This window comes from Corylus avellana, chromosome ca2, assembly GCF_901000735.1.
Source record: "Corylus avellana chromosome ca2, CavTom2PMs-1.0".
In the NCBI taxonomy this organism is placed as follows: domain Eukaryota; kingdom Viridiplantae; phylum Streptophyta; class Magnoliopsida; order Fagales; family Betulaceae; genus Corylus; species Corylus avellana.
The window spans coordinates 44,783,895-44,808,421 of NC_081542.1; the positions used below are offsets into that span (position 1 = coordinate 44,783,895).

At 35.1% G+C, this 24,527-nt stretch overlaps 2 protein-coding genes across 4 annotated transcripts in view; both read left to right on the plus strand.

The window, feature by feature from the left end:
• Nucleotides 1–9,099, plus strand: part of LOC132170488 (protein TRANSPORT INHIBITOR RESPONSE 1-like) — a 16,033-nt gene extending 6,934 nt beyond the window's left edge. For 2 of the 3 annotated variants that reach the window (XM_059581486.1, XM_059581485.1), the window contains exons 3-4: nucleotides 6,229–6,721; nucleotides 8,061–9,099. In XM_059581486.1, coding sequence (XP_059437469.1) covers nucleotides 6,229–6,721; nucleotides 8,061–8,816 — 1,249 coding nt within the window. In that variant the 3' untranslated portion in view covers nucleotides 8,817–9,099. Of the gene's footprint in view, nucleotides 1–3,520; nucleotides 3,632–3,862; nucleotides 4,414–6,228; nucleotides 6,722–8,060 lie in introns of those variants that run through there. The other variant, XM_059581484.1, reaches the window with a different exon arrangement.
• An 8,971-nt stretch (nucleotides 9,100–18,070) lies between these two features.
• LOC132171148 (vacuolar protein 8) lies at nucleotides 18,071–20,835 on the plus strand. Its single transcript, XM_059582389.1, has one exon. It carries the CDS (start codon nucleotides 18,387–18,389, stop codon nucleotides 20,109–20,111), a length of 1,725 nt encoding a protein of 574 aa, XP_059438372.1. The 5' UTR covers nucleotides 18,071–18,386; the 3' UTR covers nucleotides 20,112–20,835.
• The last annotated feature ends 3,692 nt before the right edge of the window (nucleotides 20,836–24,527 follow it).

Genomic DNA, 24,527 nt, shown 5'->3' on the forward strand with positions numbered 1-24,527 from the left:
TTTTTTAACAGAAAATAGAAGAATGCTTTGCCGATTATGGCGGATATCTGTCGAGGGAAAATAAATAACTCATTAAGTGGCCCCATGCGCCGTGCAGTGCCCGCCGAAACTTTCCTCCGTCGCAGCTGCTGTTTTTTTTTTTTTTTTTGTTATCTTGTGTAACTTTTTGTATTTTTTTGGCTTTATTGCTTAGTTTTAATCCCAATTTAGTTGGTCTTTATACTTTTTGTCTGTAAAATGGATCTTTTTTACTTTCTTTCTGGTTTTTTTTTTTTAAAAAAAAAAACCCTTTTTTCTACAGTTACCTTGCCTTTAAATTTCTATGACTTTTTAGAAAGTCTGTTTAAATGTTTGACTGGGGTATTTGTACTCCCAATAATTTTATCCATCACCAATATGCGTCGAGACAAGAGTTTTCTCAAATTGTATTCGCATCTCTCATCTCCCTTAAGATCTCATTCCTGTTTTTTTGAGATCTGTTTAATTAGAGTTTTAGTATATTTATTTTTCTTTTCCTCTTACCGCTGTAATCTCTTTGTTGAACGAAGGAAGGTTTGTTAAAAAAGAAAAGAAAAGTGGGCGGAAATAGTGATAGGTTCGAGGGAACTGATTGCTATTTTTTATTTTTTATTTTTATTTTTTTACCTGAGCAACAAAATTAACTTGAAGAAACTGATTGCTATTTTTGGTTGATGTGAAATTGTACTCGGCAATCACTGTGAGACATTATTATATTCCGCACCAATGACATTGTCAATTGCGAAAAAAGAAAAGAAAAAAGAGAATGATTATAAAGTATCCAGCAGCACTCTTGTCCTATGGAACCTTTAATTAGCCTGCTTTTGTTACACAACGCATTGTAAGTTTTTGACAACAATACACCGGGTTTTTACCCATTGAAGCTTGGGCAAGGATCGGCTCAGTAGTTTTACTTTTACTGCCGTAGAAAAATCAAACTAGATTGCGAATCATTTAATCACTTTTGTTACTTAAACTAAGTTTAGATCTCGATGTTGTTAGTAGCTTTTTTTTTGAAGAATTCATGTTGGAGACGGTATGAGAATTACAAAACTATCCTTTGATTACAAGAATAGTTAGCATTAATGCCAATTGATTGTAATAGATGGAAGATTATCTAAAACACCTCTTACCGGACCGTAATTCATGGACAAACCGCACACAATCCTATTAGGATACATCATGGAAAAGGATAAAAAGGAGGAGGTAAAATTTTGACTCATTCCTTTAATTGAACGCATGCTTATGCATGAACTTCATCTCATTTGAGAAAGACTTTGACAAAACATCATGAGAAAGGATAAAAACGAAGAAGTAAAATTTTCATCCGTTCTTTCAATTGAACCCATGCTTATACATGAACTTGGTCTCATTTGAGAAAGACTTTGACAAAACGTCATGAAAAAGGATAAAAAAAGATGAGGTAAAATTTTCACTCGTTCTTTTAATTGAACGCATGCTTAATCATGAACTTCGTCTCATTTTAAAAAGACTTTGACAAAACTACCGACTAAGGTAAGCATTAGAGATATTTTTGCTGACTTGTCTCGATGAGCCACTAATTTCTTTTAATAATTTAAAGTTTTATTTTTTATTTTTTGGATTTTATGACCGTGTAGATTTCAGCATCATCAACTACCATGATTTTTTTTGTACACTATTTTTAAGGTTCTTATTATTATTATTTGAGATAGAGTAGCGAATAAGGAACATTAAGATAATCATAAGATTCGAGATCATTCGTTGTGGGTTGTGAGTTGTGAGGAGGATTAGTTCTTCTGTTGTTTTGGGCGATGTGCAACAATGAATGTCACTCGTGTGGTTAAGGGTAGGCTTCACGTGATGTGCCCACGTGAGGTGGTTGTTATGTGTCTGATCCTATCCTACTCGATTTACAGCTAATTTTCTTGCAACTAAGTGACGTCACTTTTCATTTAGAAAGAAGAAAGTGTTAAGTTCTAATTAAAAAATAAATAAATTTAATCTTTAAATTTCAACAATTAAGCTAAATAAGTATTTTCATCAATTTACCATTAAATTTATTAATGGTATATATTCTATAACCTTATACAAATCAATTAATATTACATGTTATATACTACTTCATAAGCAGTAGCTCAATTGATTGGGGTCAATACATGATAAAACAGAAATTACTAATTCCAATTTTTTTTTTTTTTTTTTTTTTGTGCAGACATGAAATTATATATATATGAGCAGCAGGAGACATATAGTATATAGCATAAGTTAAAACAACATTAAAAAAAAAAGAAAAAAAAAGTGGCCGGCCACCTAGAGTAATAGACCATTACTAATAGTGAGAGAAATAGAAAGAAAGAGATGTGAGAACGAAAAACAACTTAGGTAAATTTATTTGAATTACTCACTTGCTACATTTATCTAGCAACAGAAGAAATTTCAAAAAAGAAAATATGGTAGTAACTGTTGGGAATAAGGGTGGAATTTTTATGAATTATAACCAATTTTGGCTAAAAAAAAAAAACAAAAATTATAGTAGATATGCGATAGTTTTTTCAACAAATATAAATTTCATATAAATTAAATGGATTTTTTTTTTTTTTTTACTTAATATGTAAAAGCTAAGGGGTGCTCAAACGGTTATTACTAGCGGTTATTAATTATAACCGCAACCGCAACCGCTTTGGACGGTTATTGATTTTTAATAACCGTAACCGCAACTACCTAGGTGGTTAGCGGTTATTCAATCAAATAATCGGGAGGGTTTTATAACCACTTTTTTATATGAATTTTTTTTAAGTATTTTGGACCTTTAATTGACCTATTTTTTTTGGGCTTATTTTAAGGGTTTAAGGCGAAAATGTTTCAAAAAAGATGAAAAAAAAAACATGTATTTTTGGGCCGGCCAATGTTTTTAAATAAGATTTAGCCCAAAACATCACATACCACATTATATATTTTATGTACATAGTCATAAATAGCTCAATTCCATTAATCGAAATACATTTATAGTTCAAATCCATTAATCAAATCCATTTATATTTATATTATTACATAAAAATGAAGGCAATTAACAATTATAACGGCTTTGCCTTACTCCTAAAATTGCCTATTAAAGCCAGTAGCGGTTAGAGAGCAGCCCTAGTAAAAGTGGCATTAGTTTCTTTTATTAATAAAAATTCAGATTAAATTTCAATTGAAAAATTACGGCACATAGTTTTCTTTTACGGTACAAAAAAAGAAAGAAAGAAAGCAGCCAACAACTAAAGTCAGTGCCATATCATCCCTCGTAATCTACACCAGACGCGCACTTTTACACACACCCCACAGACCACGGCTCAGTCGTTGTTGATTTGGACTACGTGGCACAATTTAAGAGGGCGTTCTCGAAACGCGTAGATTCACCAGCGAGGAACCCTATCTGAGCGAACACCCAACACAGAAGAGTACCGTCGCTTTCATCTTTTGGCTCTGCTTCCTTGTTATTCTCTTTTATATGTTCCAAGCATTTGGTGCTTCATTATTCATGGATCTTCCATTTTTGTTCTCTCTCTGAATAAGCCATCAAAATTATTTTTGATTGCTCTATCAAAATATATTACATATATTATATATACTTGTTGTATCCAGAAAGGTATCGTTTTTTCAGCTCTAAGACATGTACATTAAAGCATTGTTGAAGGGGCATTGAGTTTTTATTACTTTATTTCTGTTAGTTTTTCTTCTGGGTTTGATTTTTTTTCCCCCATTTTTCTGTACAATCCCGTTTGGCTCTGAGAGACACCAAATTGAAAAAGTTTTAATTTTTAGATTTATTGTATTGTATTGGGTGTTGTCTCAATTAATTCTCATCATTTTTCTTTAGCTTTTGGAGCTTTGGGGTTTGATTTATTGAGCGCCAGACCACACTATGGATCCTAAGAGAAAGAAGGACTGCCATGACTCGGGCGAGTCGACCCGGGTGGCCTCGACGTTCCCGGACGAGGTTCTGGAGCGAGTTCTGGCTCTGGTGAAGTCCCACAAGGACCGGAGCTCCGTCTCTCTGGTCTGCAAGGATTGGTACGACGCCGAGCGGTGGTCAAGGACCCACGTCTTCATTGGAAACTGCTACTCGGTGTCGCCGGAGATCGTGGTCCGGCGGTTCCCGAACGTTCGGAGCGTTACCCTGAAAGGGAAGCCCCGGTTTTCGGACTTTAATCTGGTTCCTCCGAATTGGGGCGCTGATATTCGTTGTTGGCTTGTGGTTTTTGCGGCTAAGTACCGGTGTCTTGAAGAGCTGAGGCTCAAGAGGATGACTGTGAGCGACGAGAGCTTGGAGTTTTTGGCTCTTTCTTTTCCCAATTTCAAGGCTCTCTCGCTTCACAGCTGTGATGGGTTCAGCACTGACGGGCTTGCAGCCATTGCCACTCACTGCAAGTGAGTAAATTTTTATTTATTTTTTAAATATTTTTTTTATTGAACTTATCTATGCTCTTTGATCCCTATTTCTCCAAATTTTATGACTTTTTAAAATTGGTTTTTGTGTTTTTAATTTTTAAGTTGTTGTTATAGTCTGTTTTGGGATGTGGTTGGTTTCGAACTTTCAATGTGTCTGAGATCTGAGCATTTAGAAATTATGATTTTGGAAAAGCAAAAAACTTTTATCAATTTTACTATTAATGAGTTCTCCATTTCGGTTGATCAAGCTATTTTTGTTGTGGTAGTTGTTCTTATTGTAGTAATTATTAATAATAAAAAGTGCTTTCTACTTTTTATCTCTTCGGTTATTGCTTTAAATGAGATGCTTTTTACCTGTTATGGAGCATTCAGTGGATGTCACTTCCATGTCGTGATACTTACGCAAATATTCCCATTAGGTGAAAAAATAGGCTATTAATAGTCCTTTTGTGCGGCCAATAAGGTAAAAGAACAGTTTTTGGAACCCACCCAATTTGTATGTTTTTGTGGTTTTGAATGAAGTCCAAGAAAGGGTGGCTCTTTTTATTATATGATCAAGATATCACCTCTTCTATTGTGTGGGCTTGTGGTTCCCACTACTCTGGATTCGTATGTACTCTCTATAAGTCGGTGTATGGAGGGTTTGTTTCAAAATCCTGAAAATTTCATGGTTTAAGTCATGCGAATGCGTTGAAATTTACAGTTCCATTTCTTCCTCTTCTTTTTTCAATCAATGGTTTCTCTTATGTGAAACTTAATAAGCTGACTTGTCAATTATATGTTTCATGTATTTAGTTCTCCATCCATCACTACAAAGAGTTATATATTCAGAAATTGCAGATCTAGAAAGGGTGCATTATCCAGAACTTCAGTATCTTTATGGTTTGGTTAATCAAATGGGTGAACAGTAGGTTCAATAATCATGTACCAACCACTTTTTATTGGAGAAACTATCATTATGAATATGTATGGATATTAGTCAAGGTATGACAGTAAAAAGTGAGCATGTATTACATGAGTAGCGCTAAATACTTAACTCCTATCCAACTCTCATACAATTAGGTTGATGCGGTTTTGCCCATCAGCCCATACATTTTTTTTTCTTTTTAATAAAGGCTGATTCAAGAGTTTATGGGCACTGTCACGTCAGTCTAATTGTATAGAAGTGGGATGCAAGTTAAGTATGTATGATTACTCGTATTGCATAGTAGTTGTATACAAAGTCGATCTATCTCGATCATCTATTAATCAAATTGGAGATCCTTTATGTGAAGGTTCCTTGTGATTTGGATGATTTGACCCATGATTTCTTTCCCCATTGGAAAGAAGAATGGATAGAAGGAAGAAAGGTCTGTTTGCAGGAATTTTTGCATTCAAGTTCAGGGTATAAATATTCTATAAACTGAACTAAGGGAACCTCACTAGGAATCCAAATTTGTTGCATTTGTGAATGAGGATTAGATTTTGGTATGAGCTTTGATATGTGGTATGAACCAAACATGTAATTCTTGGAGTCACATATTTTTAAATTTTAAATTTTTGTCTTTGATGTAGCATGACGCTTGAGTCAAATGAGGGGGCACAAGTTGAAATATTCCTTTATTATTACACAAAATCTAGCCATTGATTGAGATATAGGGAATCTTGATACTTATTCCATACTGCAGTTGACTTTCTTATATTACATATTTGCCCACCTTAACAATTGTGGATTCCTTAAAAGTAATGTTTTACTCCTCATGCTGCATTCCCTCATCTAAAAGATTAAAGTTCTAACCTCTGATTTGGTTCCAGGAATTTGACTGAGCTCAACATACAGGAGAATGACATCTATGATAAAAGTGGTTGTTGGTTGAGTTGCTTCCCTGAGAACTTCACATCATTGGAAGTACTAAACTTTGCCTATTTGAATAATGATGTCAATTTTGAAGCTCTTGAGAGACTGGTTAGTAGGTGCAAATCGTTGAATGTTTTAAAGGTTAATAAAAATATAACCTTGGAACAATTACAAAGGCTGCTTATTTGTGCACCCAAATTAACAGAGCTTGGTACTGGCTCATTTCTGCCTGAGCTTACGGACCGCCAGTACTCAGAACTTAAAAGGTCATTCAGCATTTGCAGTAATCTCAACGTACTCTCTGGTTTGTCAGAAGCTACAGCCCTATATCTCCCAGCTCTATACCCTGCCTGTACAAATTTGACATTCTTGAATTTGAGTGATGCTGCTCTGCAAAGTGAGGAATTTGCTAAGCTTCTTGTTCACTGTCCGCGTCTTCGGCGCCTATGGGTAAGGAACTTCTATTTGCCATCTTTCCCTCTCTTTTGATTTTTTAAAGGTTAATTAGTACAAATAATGAAAAATAGGAGAAACACTACATTTCTTTTTGACTTTATCATGATGCACAACTTACATTTCTAAATTCATTGTTTGTGGACTTTTGGAGATCATGATCTGTGGACAATTGAATGAAACCACAGTTGCATCTTGATGTCCTCTTTAAAAGTGAGATATACTTCACCCCAATTGTGAACTCAAAATGTCTCCCCCTTTTGTTGTGCAAAAGGTCATAATTACAATAAATAAGACAAGAACAACATAATTTATGCATCACCTCAATCTGAGGAATGTCCACAGGCAGAGGTGATTGCAAATAAATGCACTAACCAAAAATGGAGTACAAAAATAGTAAAGACAAAAACCACTAAAAACCCAAAGCCCTCATACACTTTAATCTCCCTCTCACACAAAAGATATCCTTCTTTAAATGAGAAAACAAAAGTACAAACTTCTTTTTTGTTGAGACAAACGACTTTGTTTATCTCTCAATGTGCGGTGAGGCAAAAACCGAGAGATTAAAGCTTCAGTTCTCTCTATCTCTCTCTCTCATCAAGTCACACGTCAACACCTTTAAATAGTTTCCTTGGTGGTCATTCACTAGTCCCTCCACCTCATGCATTTCACGTGCATTGTAAAGCAATCATAAATGACTTCTACTGTTTCTTGTTTCATCCTGAATAATTATACAATGGAGTATGATAATGGATAACGACAGTAAGGTTTTTGTTCATTGTGATTGAGACCTACACTTATTGTTAGACATGAATATTCATCCTGCATAAGAGAATGTTTTTTTGATAAGTCATCCTGCATAAGAGAATGTAAGTGTTGGTTACTAATTTTTTACCATCTCATTGTCCACATACCACTTTTCAGTAAGGTCCACCTAGCATGCATGATTGCTCAATTTTTAAATAGATATTCTAAAGTGTGATTATCAAATTGTCAGCAATGCATGTAATCTGCAATTTTGGGTTGTGTTCATCTTGTCTGGTTAAATATCTGTACCCACTACAACCACAAGTACTTGCAGTTCTCTTTTGGTTGTTATCTACCCCACTATTGAATTTTGTGCTGCCCTCTTACATAGTATTTACCATATTAGGTAGGGTAAACAAAATGCCAGAAAGCTCACTCTACATATGCTCTAATGGGAAATCCCAGTAATTATGAAGAGTTTTTGTAGTTCTAATTGCTCTGACTTGCACAAGCAGCATGTTAATCTTAAAAAGCACTGTGTTTGATAACATTACACCTTCAAAGATTCCAAGTAAAATTTTTGATACAGGTCCTCGATACAGTTGAAGACAAGGGTTTGGAGGCCGTTGGATCCAACTGTCCTCTGCTTGAGGAACTTCGTGTCTTCCCATCCGATCCCTATGAGGAGGGTATTGTCCATGGGGTGACTGAATCTGGGTTCATTGCTGTCTCTTATGGCTGCAGGAGACTACACTATGTTCTCTACTTTTGCCGACAGATGACTAATGCTGCTGTAGAAACCATTGTGCAGAACTGTCCTGATTTCACCCACTTCAGGCTTTGCATAATGACCCCATGCCAACCAGATTACCGGACGAATGAGCCTATGGATAAGGCTTTTTGTGCAGTGGTGAAAACTTGCACTAAACTCCGGAGGCTTGCAGTTTCAGGTTTATTGACTGACATGACTTTTGAGTACATTGGGAAGTATGCCAAAAACTTGGAAACTCTTTCGGTTGCTTTTGCTGGAAGCAGTGATTGGGGTATGCAGTGTGTTTTGGGAGGTTGTCGAAAGCTGAGGAAACTTGAGATAAGGGACTGCCCATTTGGGAATGCGGCATTACTATCAGGTTTCGAGAAATATGAATCCATGCGGTCACTATGGATGTCAGACTGCAAAGTGACAATGAACGGGTGTAGATTCTTGGCAAAAGAGATGCCCAGGTTGAACGTCGAGGTAATGAAGGAAGATGGGAGTGATGACAGTCAGGCCGACAAAGTTTATGTTTATCGTTCCGTTGCAGGCCCGAGAAGGGATGCTCCACCTTTTGTTCTCACTCTCTGAGGTGTGCATGCATGTAATCTCTCTGCCTTTGTAGAATTGGCTTCATTGATCATTGTCGTATTTTTCCTTTTGGTTTGCTTTTGGTCTCCCCATGTTGGCTGTGATTCCCTCTCGCAAAGCAAAGGCAATGCTAATAAAAATGGTGCCAAAACCATCGTCTTTCCATTTGTAGATGAATGTAGACAATATTGTTTAAGATCTTGATTCAGATATTCCTTGTCTTTGTTCATTTGCAAAGACAATGTTGTTTATTAAGATTTTGTTTCAGACATTGTTTCAATTCTACCATCTAGCTAATGTGGATGGTCATAATAAGGCTAAATGCATTTGTTTGTAGTAACCTTCATTTTTCCTTTCTTTTGTAGCTAATGTGACTGTTGTTTGCCTACTCTCCAACTCCAATAGCTATGTTCTTTGGGAGTTATTGCATGGCTCGACTTTTATGTCTTTTGTATAGCTTTGACGTCATGGATGTTTGGTTGTATTTAGAATGATAATTTTACAGATCTCAAAATTGTTTAGATTGAAGTATTGTCTCACCATGTTCATCAACACTTGGAAAGAGACTTCACTAAACTTGCTGCAACAAGCAACAACTAGTGCCATAGTTGATGCTATTAGCTCAATGAAATTTGATGCCAACGCAACTTCTCATAGAAGTGACCCAAAATTTATAACCAAGTGCATTCCAATCATAACCAAGTCCAAAAACTAATATTGTTGACGGTTAAATACTTTTTTAGCACTTACAATTTTGTTTGGAATCAAACAATCCTCTCAATTTATGAAAGTGTCGTAAATGATGCCTATCAACATCTTATAAAAGCATATGCTATTTCCGTCAAAAAAATTTAATGGCCCACCACGTCAAACTTATCACCGACTGCATATTAAATATGTCACATTAGTATTATTATTATTATTATTTAAAAAAAAAAAGAATTGTTTTTGGGATGGGGCCTGGCCCTCACTAGCCCATTTTCTACCGATGATGACGAGTGATGAAGGTCCATGGTAAAGGGGGAGTTACTATTGATATGATAGAGATTTATCCCTAACTCATAAATAGAGAGAATGAGTTTCACCTAACAAAGAGATTGTTAACAACTTGACATGTCATGAATGAGCGCGGTACCACATCGACAAAAAGTAAATACATTTATATATACGATTGGGTTTAAAATTTAAATGAATTAAAGAACCTCACATTAGTTTCATTCACTTTTATTCATTGTTTCAAGCCCTTGGGGTGAAGTACTGGTGAAGTACTGGACCATCATCTTAATTCACAGCCGTCATAATGGCCCGGTCCCGTTTTTGTTCCTTCATCAGTCCTTTTTCAATTCGGCCAAAGGCCCACCAAAACTAGGCTGAGTAATGGTAGGGAATATTTTTTTTTTCAACATTTATTTCTTTGTTTTGTATGAAGAGAAATTACATTTACTCTCCCAAATTATTCTGTAATTTGTAATGTTCTTCAAACCTTCAATTTTTGTAAAATTTTCTATTAACTTAGATGGCAAGCATATCACGTGACCCATATTATACCCTTCTTTGAACCTTGTAAAAATACAACTATATACTTAGATTAACAATAATTTAAGAAAAAATTATGAAGGGTATTTTTGTCATTTTGAATTATGTGAAACGCACACAACCCGCTCCATTACGAGTTAACAAAAACTCCTAGCTGAAAAGGACATTGCAAATTGTGTAGTAGACTGGTAGAGTATATTTTAAAATGAAAGTTTTGGCAGACGTTACAAATTATATAGTAATTTGGAAAGAATAAGTGTAATCAATTTCACCATTCAATTACATTATTTCGGTGCAATTATAGCTAGGTAAGTCACATAAAACTCACATTGCCAAAAATTAATGAAGTATTTGAATTATTGGCCCCATCAAGGAGGCCGGCTATCAGTTTGTACTGAAACATATAGTGTGGGCTGGGGCTTAATAACTCTCCACCAAACTTTAAGCATCTTCGAGTTTTATTTGTGAAAAATGAGTTGGATTATAGTTAATTAGTTAGATCTAAACGTTCTATTGTTGTTTTGAAGTCATGTTTATTTGTGACTTGAATGTATCCTAGTTACTATTGTGTCTGGTTTCTATTATGATTTGAGGTTGTGTGTGCTTCATTGATCAATGATAAATAGACATCTTATTTTCATATAAGGTGTTTTCAAAACATGCTATTTGTTAAAAAAAAGTTATTTTTAAAAGAGAAATATTATTTATACTTCCACTCCTACACTTGTATTGATATACAGTGTCAAGTCAAAGAGCGTGTACTTAATTGGAAGTATTTGAGTAGAATTGAGATCCCCTCCAATTTGAGAGAAATTGAAGATTTTTCAATTGTTAATCGTGACATTTCATTATAAATTCAATGTTCTATAAAATGTCAGTTGCTTTTGTATAACCGAGGCATTAAATGCTAACTTTTGTTTTACTAATGTTTAAATGATTTTATAAACCATTAGATTTAAAATGAAGGGCCATGATTAACAATTAAAGAATTTCTAATTTCCCTCCGATTGGATGGAATCTGGATCCGTGAGAGTGTAGGTAGCATTACTTTTTTCTATGAACATTGTTAGCGTTTCAAAAAATCAGGGATTAGCCTTTTCACATCTCTCATGATTTGAAAAAATATATATATATATTTTCACGTTTTGAAACTACCATTCTTCTCGATCGAAACACTTTCTATAGTTTGTTTATTTATTTATTATTTTTCTTTGAGAATATAGTTTGTTTATAAATACAGTTGAAACATGTTAAATTACAGGGTCAAACAATGTCGGACAAAATTCTAGATCTCATATTCCGTGTGCCGTATGCACGTGAACAGACTTGTCAAATTTAAACAATAATGAAAATTCCGTGGAATTGAGAGGTTATATATATATATATATATATATATATATATCCTCAATTATTCAACTATTTTTTATTGTACCATTACTGTGTGTTCTAGAGGTATATTATACTCTTACACCAATCCTACCAAGGCATGTGATTTCCGTTGGCTATGCCCCGCCCGCCGGTGATGAGTCTAGTCACATAATCAAAGCTCCATCTAGAAGAAGGTTTGAGCTAGGGGTTTAATTGTTAGAATATTAAATAAACTAATTATTTTTTATTAACTTAAACTTTTGAAATAAGTGTCAATTTAATATTAACGACGTGAAAGAACATGAAGCTTAATTACCTCAATCAACATTAAAATGTCCATATATCTACTTAATTCATGTGGATTTCCCTCATCAGAACTCACTACACAATGACAAGTGATAATAATCCATTAACATGTCACTTATGAACGCGGGTTTTTCTTAATCCGTGGTGGAAGAAAATGCCTTTTTATTTAATTAGTGTTTGATCGAGAAACTTGAAGGGTTTTAATCATAAGATTTGGTGGGGTCGGTGAGATCTTACAAGGGATGATGATTTTACTTAACAATATCATCCTTGAAGCCTTGGGAAAAGTTGCAATGAGGGTCGTTACTTAGGGTTGGGTGAGAGGTCTATTTTCTATCTTTAAATTTAATGATGATGGAGCAATGGAAACAGAAACAGTCTAGGGTTCCAACCCTAATGGCCAACAGCACTGTCTAATAAATCGCAACCATGTGTAAAAGCTAGGGTTGTTAAGCTGTCTCATTCAGATTCGAAGCTAATAATATTTGCCGCCCCATGGCGGCCATCAGTCTTGCGCAAGGCTGATCCCCCTGGCCTAGCTAGCAGCTACCATCTATCAACGAAACACCATTTTCTTGCATTGCAAGCTCTATAAACAAAGCCAATTTACAAATATTTTTCTTGGATGATTATTAGTCGTTAATCAAGCTTTTGTTCGCCGCAATCAGGGCATGAAGATTTGGGATCAGTTTATAATTATCTTGATGATTTTGGGAGGATACTGAGAAAATCTTTGACATTTTCCTCTCATCGGCTCATGCAAATAATTTGCGTGTTCTGGGATTTTATGGATTAGTCAAATATAAAGGGTCCCAAAGAAAGATTAAAGTTACTTTGTATTTTCGGAGAGTCAACATCAACAGCTCAATGCTGATGATCGAGCTCCTTTAACACATCACATCAAGGCTAAAAAAAATATGGTAGATTTAGATTTAGCTAAATTAATTAAACCCATATTCAAATCTATATTTTTTTCGACTAATATTTAAGCAATAAATAACAATATTTTAAGTTTGTCAAGTGAGAGTCACCTGAAACTTTCTCTGTACACATGCTTTGCTTGACTGTTAAAACTTGGTATATAGGAGGGTAATGCAAAGGGTTAAATACTAAATACCTCATAGAGTTTTATTTTTTAATTTTTTTTTTCCTAGGGTTTATTTTGTATTACAAGAAGTTTTTGTGGTTTTGATAAAATATCAAATTCGTTATTCTGTCTATTGACTGTTAGTTGACCTAACGGAAGTCCATGTGAACCAATCAAATGTTGACACGTGGCACCTACTTAATTTTTTTTTAATTAAAAAAAAATGTAAAAAAAAAAAAAAGGAAAAAAAAATTGGGAGTGGCTCTCGGCCATTTGAGGGTGGCTCGGCCACCCCCTTTGGCCATGGGGGCGGTCAAGCCTTTCCACCGGATGGGGGTGGTCGAAACCACCCCCTTGGGCACCAAGCGGCCACCCCCTAGGCTCCCAGTACCCACTGAGCCACCCCCTCTAGCCATGAGGTTGCTTGGCCATCCCAATTTTTTTTTAAAAAAAAATACATTTTTTTTTTAAATTTAAAAAAAATAAATAAATAGGTGCCACGTGTCAACATTTGGTTGGTCCACATGGACTTCTGTTAGGTCAACTAACGGTCAATGGACGGAAGAACGAATGTAGTATTTTATCAAAATCACAAGAACCTCATGTGATACAAAATAAACCCTAGGGGGGAAAAAAATTAAAAAGTGAAATCCTAGGGAGGTATTTAGTATTTAACCCTAATAATAACAACAATAACAAGAGTTGTTATTAAATTTTTTTAGTATATTTTTAGTCCAAAATCTTTAATTTCATGTGTGAATTATATATACGCCTTGAAAAAAGAGGAAACAAAAAAACTCAATCCCTCGCTCTACTCCCACTCGAGCAAATAAATTCAAAGTTTATACAGAAAGTGTGCTCAACTCCTCGCGAGACGATTGCTTGAGCATACAATGGCCAAGCCACAATAATTTTTATCCTCTACCAAGGAGTTCATTGGTGCACCGGAATTCTAAATTTCAATGAGTTCGTTTGTGGAAAAGATTCTGTAGAAAGAGGTCGGAGTTTTGGAGCCGCTACAATAAGAGACATACTTCTTGTTTGCTATAATTAATTGCAAGCCTATGTCTAGATTACAAATGTTTTGTAAGAATAAACTGATTGTAACAAATTGTTTTTCTAATAGTGAAATTTTCTATGGAGTTGGTTGGCCTTCAAAGTACTTTTTCTTTGGGAAAAATACATTTTACTCTCTTGAACTATCTACCTATTTGTACTTTGATCTCCAATGTTTAAAAAGTGACACTTGATCCCCCCAAACTTCTAAATTGTTGCAATTCGATCATTCTGACTTTTTTTTTTTCCCCCAAAATGCACACATCCCAAGTTAAAAAAAAATTAAAAATTAAGGAGTGTCCGGTTTGGGGTGGCTTCGGGCCAAGTAGGGTGGCCGGCCACCCTTTAATTTTTTTTTTTTTTTGGGAAAACTTCATTGAAGACCCCTGAACTTCCACCCGATTTGATAAACTCATTTTAAACTTCAAAATCTCTCAATTTAGTCCCCTAAACTTTCAATTACTTTCAATTTGGACCCGTCCGTCAGATTTTAAACTTGCATGACGTTTATACCCCTAACTTTTGTATAAAATTTCAACTTCCAAAACGTTTTTTTATTTTTAAAAAAGCAAAAATCATGGATATTTTGGTCTTTTTTTTTTTGTATTTTTAATGGCTAAAATTGACGGAGGGGTCCAAATTGAGAGCAATTGAAAGCTCAGATAAATTGAGAGATTTTGAAGTTTAATAGGGGTATTTCAAAACGGGTGGAAGTTCGGAGGTCTTCAGTGAAGTTTCCCCCTCTTTTTTTTTTTCTCAAAAAATGCCCCTCATCCCAATTTTTTTTTTTTTTTTTTTAAAAAAAAAATGGCCAAAATGGTCGAATTGCAATAATTTGAAAGTTTGAGGGGTTAAGTGTCAGTTTTTAAATATTGAAGGTCAAAGTGCAAATAAGTAAATAGTTCAGAGAGTAAAATGTATTTTCTTTTTTTTTCTTTTGAAAAATTATTCAAAAGTTTCTCTATTAACCGGTCTAGGGGTTTGTTTGGGGTAAAATGAGTTAATTTTCAAATTGAAGAACCATTTCAACCCCTAGATTGTGAAACACATTGCAGGTTCCTATTTAGGATTGAGAAACATCAAATCATGAAGCAATCTTATTTGTCTTATTTATTATTACCCTGATCCGTTGGCATGTAGATGAAGACGAAAAATCGTCACATGTACTTTTCTCTTGAAAGCTAAGGTTTTTCTGTGAGTCTGCTACAGTCTCCAAAATTTCTCTTCTTTTCTACGCCAAGTTGTCGTAGGCCATCGCTTTCTTGCTTTCACATACAAATGGCACTGCACCTAACGCCATAACGTAAGAGTCGTTAGGAGCTGTATTTTGGACATGTCTTTTGGTGTTTTATCTGCAAGAAGGCTACACGATAACCCTATTTGTCCAACACTATGTTAAACTGTTTTTCAACCAACTCAAATATATCATATGAATTTCTCATGATTACTCTTCCATCCTCCATCTCTTGTTGGCACAAAAACCTTCAATACTTTAACAAATAATACAAAACACAAGAAAATATCACAGGCTATTTCGAGAGAGCGGTAACCTCCAATGTACGTTTTACATTATTGGCCTGTATATATAAACTCTTTCCATACGGCATTTGGTGTGAATGGTCCTACTGAAAATAATTATTACCGGACTCCTATTTTGTCTGTGTATAAGAATAATGTATTTGAATAAAACTGCTACTTGTTCTCTCAAATTGAGATAAGGTTTATCAACCCTAGGATTTATGATTACAATATTAAACCACTCAAAGCCTTTTTTTTTCACAAAAAAAAAAAAAAAAAAAAAAATTGGTTTGAAAAAAATGTAAAATAAAGGTGAAAGTAATTTCGAGTTACTTATTTACATTTTTATTTTGAAAAAAAAAAAAAAAAACAATAGTGGTATAATATGCTAGATGTGAAGTCCTAACAGTGGATTGAGGCCATGTGCAGATCCATTTATGCTGTGGGGGGAGGAAGACATCGTTGGATGCAACAAATTTTTTGTTTTGATGGAGTTGTTTCGCCAGCAAATTAGCTAGCTGGCCTACAGAGACAGAAAGTGTGTGAAAGAGATGGAGGCCAGGATTGGTAAAAAGGGTTAACGCCGACTTTCCCCACTTGATTATCTTTCAGCAAGAACAATGCTAATCACTTTACACATAATTAAAACTAAATCATTCTCAACACTTTCCTATATATATATATATGCAAAAGCATACTTGATCATTGTGATTAGAAATTAAACATAAAATCACTTTGATCAGTGAGTAGAAAAGTGATGATATATAATGGGATATAGGCTATAGCTACTTTGTCATGTACTAAGACAGTATATTAGTACATAAATCACATCATGGCTCTTTGAATTTTCTTCTGTCGATCACTTGTCATCTTCCAACCCTTTTTGTCCCACAATCAGTTCATTAGCTTATCCTCTAATTTATTCTGCAGGGATGGTCAAGAAAGAAATGGCCCGTGCTTTCTTTTTTGTCATTGTTTTGCCACGGGCATGCACCTTTTGGCTTGAAAATAAAGGACCTTTTTCTCTCCATTGGTGTGGAGATTTTACCTCCACTCCCCCTATACATAAAGGTGACTGCTTGCTCAAGGCATCCATCAAGCTTCACATGGTGGGGCGTGGAGGGGAGCTGTGCCATCTCCATGCCAAGGCTCCTGAAAGCTACCCTTTTTCTTCTTTTTCACCTAATCGTACCACTGTCTTTATTAGCAGCCGGCCCATAAGGGCTGCCTTTCATCTCTCTAGCTTCTTTCTAATCCACACCTTTGTTCCTTCTTATGCTTTCCGACCCCAAAGGTGGATTTTAATCACTAATTTTCGAATGGGGGCCATCAATTTCTCCACTGCTTTTTATTCTGTAAAGTGGGAAAGTTTGAGTTGATAAAATTCCTTGGCTCTAGAAATTACACAGCAATTTCCCGCTTGTGAACTAAAAGGAAAATATGTCACTAATTATTCCATGGATTTAAACTAAAGTTTCTTACAAAAAACAAAAGAAAAAAAAAAGAAAGAGGTTAAATTAAACCATGTCATGCCTTGCTATATTGTCATATTGATGTTTGATTTCTCATATCTTATTAGTTTTTTAATCTTCCCATTCAAATGATGTAGAAGACCCTAACCTATGAGGGTTGGCAAAATAGGTACCTGACAAATAAATAGGTACATATTTATCCTATGCATATAACTATTCTTTATGACGCCTAGATGAACCTTATTATAAAAAAACATGCATAAGATAAATGAGTCATAAACAGATCATATCAGGTACCTGTTTTGTTAGCCATTCTCGACCCACTTTTTCATTCACAATCTCAGGCAGTCTAAATTAAAAGTTAAAACTCTCAACTTTTTATACAAATTTTTCTCAACAACTAGTGGCAATAAATCATTTGTTATTATAATTATTATAAACAAAATCTTGAACTCCAACCTTAATTAACTCTATAATTTTACCTCATATTTTTAATTAAAACAATATACTATAATTCAACTGTGTAAGGAAAATGATTGAATATTCTATATATATATAAAAGAGTGCAAAAGAAGATGAAAGAAGTTGCTAATATGACAAAAATAGTACAGTAAAACTATGATAGAGTCACAGCTAACTAATAACTTTCACTATAAAGTATAGTAAAATAATAATTTAAAAAACAAGCACATAATGTAAGCATTGCTTTTACCACACTTTGTATTATGTATTTTGCTTTTCCAGTATCATTGTATATAGCCATTAAACTTTCATTAATTAATTAATTGACAAATTATTATCAGAAAAGATAAAACCTAGACTTTTTTTTTGTTTTTTCATTCATCCAGGCTCCAGCGCCTTTCCCTTTAAGCATCCCCAGCTTTAAATATGCTCCAACTCCCAACAGATTGAACCACTCCTTTCATCTTCATTATGCCTGAACTGACCCTAACACCACCCCTTTGACCTGTAACTATTACGCGTCCCCCTAGAAGGTTAGTCCGGTAAATTCACACTGAATCTCATTCATTTCCAGCTGCAAACAGAGGATAAGCATAGATAAGCAGTCAGAGCCCCAATCTGTGAGTGTACTATGCGAACATTTCTCAGATTCCATTCTTCACCAGAAACTCTCTCATTTCTCGCCGGAGAATTCGTGCCCGCCCACCTCGCCTGGATCCAACCCAGATATAAAATGGGTTTTCCCCAGAACCAGTGAAAACCACGATGGGAGAAGAAAATCCACACCGAAGCTCGCCGGAACCATCCGCCGGAATATACAATCTTCGGCGAGCCGTTGAAATCATATCTTCTTTGATTTCTCTGACGCACTCAACCAAAGTGTTTGCAGCGAAATGGCAATCGATTCGGAGCAAGCTTGAGGAGCTCAACTCGGGGTTAATGGCGACGGAGAACTGCGAATACTCCAGCGGAAACCCAGAGATCTCAGGCTTAGTATCGGCCATATTAGTCACCGTCGACGATTGCTACGACCACGCTCGCCGTTGCGTCGATCTCTCTTATAGCGGGAAGCTTCTCATGCAGAGCGACCTGAATGTGATCCTCACGAAAATCGGCCGGCACGTAAAGACTCTGTCGGACATGTACACGGCTGGGATTTTAACTCAAGGGTATGCCTTGGTTGTTTCAAAGCCTGGTCTTGGTGCTTGCAAAGACGACATGCGGTTTTATGTACGAGACTTGCTGAACAGAATGAAGGTTGGAGATTCAGGAATGAAAAGGCAAGCCTTGCTTAATCTGTACGAGGTTGTGGTCGACGACGAGAAGTATGTGAAAGTAATGTTGGATGTCGATGATGTTGTGAGCGTGTTGGTGAGTTTTCTTCACTCGTCAGAGACGGAGATCCAAGAAGGGTCTGCCAAGGTGGTCTCGGTGATTGCAGGGTTTGATTCGTACAAGGTGGTCTTGGTCGGAGCCGGAGTTATCGCGCCGTTGATTCGGGTTTTGGAGTGTGGGTCTGAGCTGGGGAAACAGAGTGCTGCAAGGTGTCTGATGAAACTGACCCAGAATTCCGACAACGCGTGGTCGGTGTCGGCTCATGGGGGAGTCACTGCGCTGTTGAAAATATGTTCTGGTGTTGATTGTAAGGTAGAATTGGTTGGTCCTGCATGTGGGGTGCTGAGAAATCTCATTGGGGTTGAAGAAATCAAGCGGTTTATGGTTGAAGAAGGTGCTATTTTGATGTTTATCAGGCTTGCAAGGTCTAAAGATGAAGCTTTGCAGATGATGTCGATTGAATTCCTTCAAAGTATAGCATTTGGAGATGAATTGATTAGGGAGATGGTGATTAGAGAAGGAGGAATTCGCGCTTTAGTGCGTGTTGTAGATCCTAAATGGTCCCATTCTTCCAAAACGAGGGAGGTAGCACTGAGGGCAATTGAGAATTTGTGCTTCTCTTCTGCAATTGCTGTAAATATTTTGATGAATTATGGGTTTGTGGATCAGCTTATGTACTTTATCCGCAATGGGGAGGTTTCGATTCAAGAATTGGCACTGAAGGTGGCGTTTAGGCTTTGTGGGACATCGGAGGAGGCCAAGAAAGCAATGGGTGATGCAGGGTTTATGCCTGAGCTGGTTAAACTTCTCAATGCAAAGTCTTTTGAAGTTCGGGAAATGGCAGGTGAGGCACTCTCCGGCATGGTCTTGGTCTCTAGAAATCGAAAGAGGTTCGCGCAGGATGACCGGAATATTGGGATGCTTTTGCAACTGCTTGACTCTGAGGATGGAAATTCAGGTAACAGAAGGTTCTTGCTCCCTATACTAACGTCCTTAACAAGCTGCAATAGTGTGAAAAAAAAGATTGTGAATTCTGGGTATCTGAAAAACATAGAGAAACTTGCCCAAGCCGAAGTTTCTGATGCCAAGAAACTTGTCAGAAAGCTATCCACAAACAGATTTCGCAGCATGTTGAATGGAATCTGGCATTCTTGAATGCAATTTTCCATTTGTTTTAGATGTATATCTGCACAAGTGTTTGCCAAGTTTTGCTTTTTTCTTTTTTTTTATTCTTTGTCAATGCCACCACTCTCTTTCACTTTTTCAAAATTTTCCACTTGCTAAAAAACAGGCTTAGAACAGCTTTTTGTGAAGATTGTAACTGCAACTCTGCAGGTAGATAGAAATCTAATAAAAGCTGCTGTTACAGATTTCCTATAACATGTTGTGTCATTGTTGAATGAAATTTGCAGAGAAAAGAAAGAATGATATAATAATAAAGAAATGCAATTGCAGTTATTTAAGTTTAGTTGTGGAGACAGGAAAGGCATGTATCTTCTGCACGTTTTGAAGAGGGAGCACATGTGAAGGGCATGATACTCTGATGGACATGTGAGTAGTGAGTATCAAGCTTTTGTCCAGCTACGATCATGGACAGAAAAGATGGTGATGGATGAAGTTTCCTTCTGTATTTGCTTGTCATTTAGCCAGTCCTGTCTCCTTTCTTGTGCAGTTTTATATTGGTAGACTAGAAAGGTATATATGTTTTTGCTGATTTTTGTTTTTTAATACAATTTTGGTCTTCTCGCATCCAAGGAAAGGATTTAGATAATACTGTTTTCAATTATCTTGATTGGATGGATGAATTATTTGTTAGAGAGAATATGTTTGTACACAAATCTAAAAGAGAATAAAGAAATGCTTCTAAAGTTTTATTGTATTTTGGTGTTTGTTCGATGCTTCTAAAAGAGAATTAAGGTGTTGGGAGATACTACAATGCATTCTCAAGACCATCTCTTCACCATCTCTCTTAAGAGCATCTCAATATTTTTAGAGTAAAGAGAGAAGAGATGGTGGGGAGATGGTTTGTACTTTGTAGAATGCAAAAAAGCATTCCTCTTAAGGTGTTTGTTTGTTCCCACCAATATGTTAGTGAACACTTTTATGACACATGGAGCTCAGTTTTTTTTTTTTTTTTTTTTTTAGTTTGATTGTATTTTGCACAAAACGAAACTCATCGAAACGAAAACAATCTCGGAGTTTCTATTCTAATTAGAGAAATACGAATTTTAAAACCGTAGAAAGGTTTTTGAGAAAATTTTATAATGTATGTTCATTGTCAAACCGGTAATTTTGGAATCAATACAGAATAATTGGTAATTCAACGATAATTAAAACTTGACCATTCGATTTTAACATACACGTAACTTTGACCATTTTATTAAATTTATAATTAAATAACCGTTAACGATTACTTAATTTTAATTGTTGGATAAAATTAATTTAATCTTATTGTTGACATTATTGACGATCAAGTAAATCCAACCATTTGATCTATTTTTTTAAGTATCCTACAATCCAGATCAAATTACCAAGTCGTATGATCATAACCGTCCAAAAATTAACAACTATCAACTTATCGATATGGCTAAACGTATGCTATCAAGGGCACCTTACAATACTCTCACACAAGTGCATACCCTAAAAGATTGCTTTAAAGCAATAACTTAGTATGAATTGGCATTATAAATGAATTTATTTATTTATTTCTGTGTGGGATTCAACTTTCAATTATAAAATTTTGACAAACCATAAACATAGAAGTACATTTGATTTTGAAAACTTTTTAAGAGAATCACAGTTGGTGTTTTTTTTCCTAAAAAAAAAAAAGTACAACAAAAAGAAGAAACAAATTAAAACAGAGGAATAGATGGATGTGATGGAACTTGATTAAGTAGCCATTGATACACGACAGGCATGGGGACCCTTTGAAAACATTTTCGTGATGTGAACCAGAGACTGGTCCCTCTTATGTTTTACTTTTCCACCCTAAACCCGAATGGGTTCTGTCATTGTGGGTCTGGGAAATAAGATAATGTTCTGTTTTCTTTCTTTCTTTCTTTCGTTCTTTATTTCAATATTATCTTTCCTCTATTTTCAGATTATATATAACTTTTCCTTTTTTTTTTTTTTTTTAGTCTTCCAAATAAAATGAATTGAAAATTGTATGTTCCATGTTTCTGATGAGCATGGAGCCCATAAAAAGTTTGCTCTTTTCAAGGTTGAGCCTCAAAGACAACATAAATTGATGCCTAGACTTGTCACTGTCTGTAAATTGGGCCATAATAGCCCAGTCTATGTTAACCTTGGGCCGCAGATGACCTTTGTCCAATAACTATCGCTTGAAAGCCTTATAAATCTGTATAATTTTTTACTCAGTTTAAACTTTACTAAGCGTTTTATTTCCCTAATAAACACTTTTTTTTTCTTTTTTTTTTTTGTGCTTTTAAATCTTGGAAATCAGTTGGTGTTTTTAAGCATATTTGTTGAGACACATTCTCCCAAAGCAATCTTGAGCGTCCATATGACTTGATGATCTGTTGGGCGAGCCTTGAGAAAAACACAATCAAGGAGAGATTAACACGTCATCTTCTTGGTCTGTGACTGAAAAAGCGTTTTCTTTCTTTTTGGGTCGTCCCTTCCCCAAGTCCATGAGGGCTATGATGGACTTGGGCTAGAGAGACCCAACGGAAAACTAACCCTGTGGTGAATTAAATATAGGCCTACCAGCAGGCCCATGTAACCATTATAGGCTTATACTTACAGGCCCATTTCACCATTACAGGCTGAAATATGCTTGTGTTTACCTGTTAGAAGATTTGTCTTCAAATTTATATAAATTTGAATTTCAGTCATGCTTTAGAAGAGATGAGTCTTTCTTTCTCCCTTCTTTTTCTACTTCATCTACCCTTTTTTTCTCTTTAGAAGTTGATTGATTTGATTGGATGGAGTTTCATTCATTGGGTTTCTGTTTGTCCATCTCTGCTAGCTTATGCTTCCATTCAACAAAGCTGAAGATGTCAGATTCTTTACAAGCGGATTAAAAATACCAAATCCTCATTCTTTTTGGTCTATAATAAATTCGGAAAGCTGTTCAGGATTGCGTTTAAGGAGTTTAAAAGTGTTTTTAACACTCAAAAAATCCGTTTGAGGAAAAGAGTAAAAACAATTAAAAGCGCTTTTAAGGGTTTAAAAAGTCTAAAAATGGCCCAAACGCATTTTTTGTAAAAGCTTAAAAATGAAGCTTTTACCCAAAAGCTCTTTTTGACTTAAAAGTTTTATTTCTCAAACTCAATTCCAAACAGGCTCTAGGAGTCTAAGATGTACTTTTTTATTTTGTGGGGGTAAAATGATATTTCCATTGCTTTCAAAATATAAAGTTGTGCTAGGAGTACAAAGAAAATAAAAAAAGAAATAAAAGTGAAGTCTTTTACCTAAACCTATCTGATTTAGTAAAAGTGGAAAATGAGAGATTTAGGCATATTAAGTCATCACTTATTTTTAAAATTTAAATTGATAAAAAAAATAATAAATTTAGTTATTTAATTAATATTTTAACAATTACACCTAACACATAAAATATTTAATTTAAAAAAAATAATAATTAAAACAAAGTTCAAATCCAAAACTTTATAGTAAATGATCGCATTATCTAAAGAGATGTGCTAGAGGTTATTCTCGGGGTCTTTTTCAAATTTTTTATTTTTTAAAATCACCATTAAATAGGTAGAGTTTAAGTGTGCGTGAGATTGATATAACGTACCTTACAAATTTAATTATAATTTCAAAAACTAAATGGATAAAATTACCCGAGAAAAAAGTTGTAATATTTTCCCTTTCCAAAAAGTTTAAACCCAATCCACGAACACTAAACCGACCATTTTGATCTATATTGACATCATTAGAATGACATCACAATGCTGCTCTTAATCACGTAATTAACCCCACCCACTTCATCATGGTCACTAAACACGAAGCTTTTCTTTCACACTGACTTTTTATAGCCCCGTTATTCATGCGGTAAACTTTTTCCTTTAGTGGAAAACTATCATGTATTGCTTGCTTCACTTATTCCACCGCGGGCCATGTTAAACAAGTTTTAATGCATAGAAATCATGAAAGATTTGAATAGTTGCACAAGGTGGATGTTTAATTCATGCATTCAGCTTTTGTCCAATCCATTGAATAAATGGTCAAGATTAAATAATTGCATCACCCCTTTAACCTCTGATGCGCTCATAATTACCTTCATATTGTTTTCAAGTGCCAAAACCTTTCAACTCTCCATCATGAACATATATCACACTACTCAGATCCACGTATTTTATAGGTTTTTTTATTCATCTTAATTCTTCTGTTGTATTTTTGCAAATATAATTTATATGGACCACACTTGTATTTTGCAGCTCCTCTCTCTCTCTCTCTCTCTCTCTCTCTCTTTTGTTGGGTGCATATCCTAGTCAGATTATTTATCAATGGAACATGTTGAACTTTAAGGGAGGATGATATCTTTCCGCCGAGTAATAATATAAAAAGAATTAAAGTTTTTATTGAATCCTTCTAAATGTGATA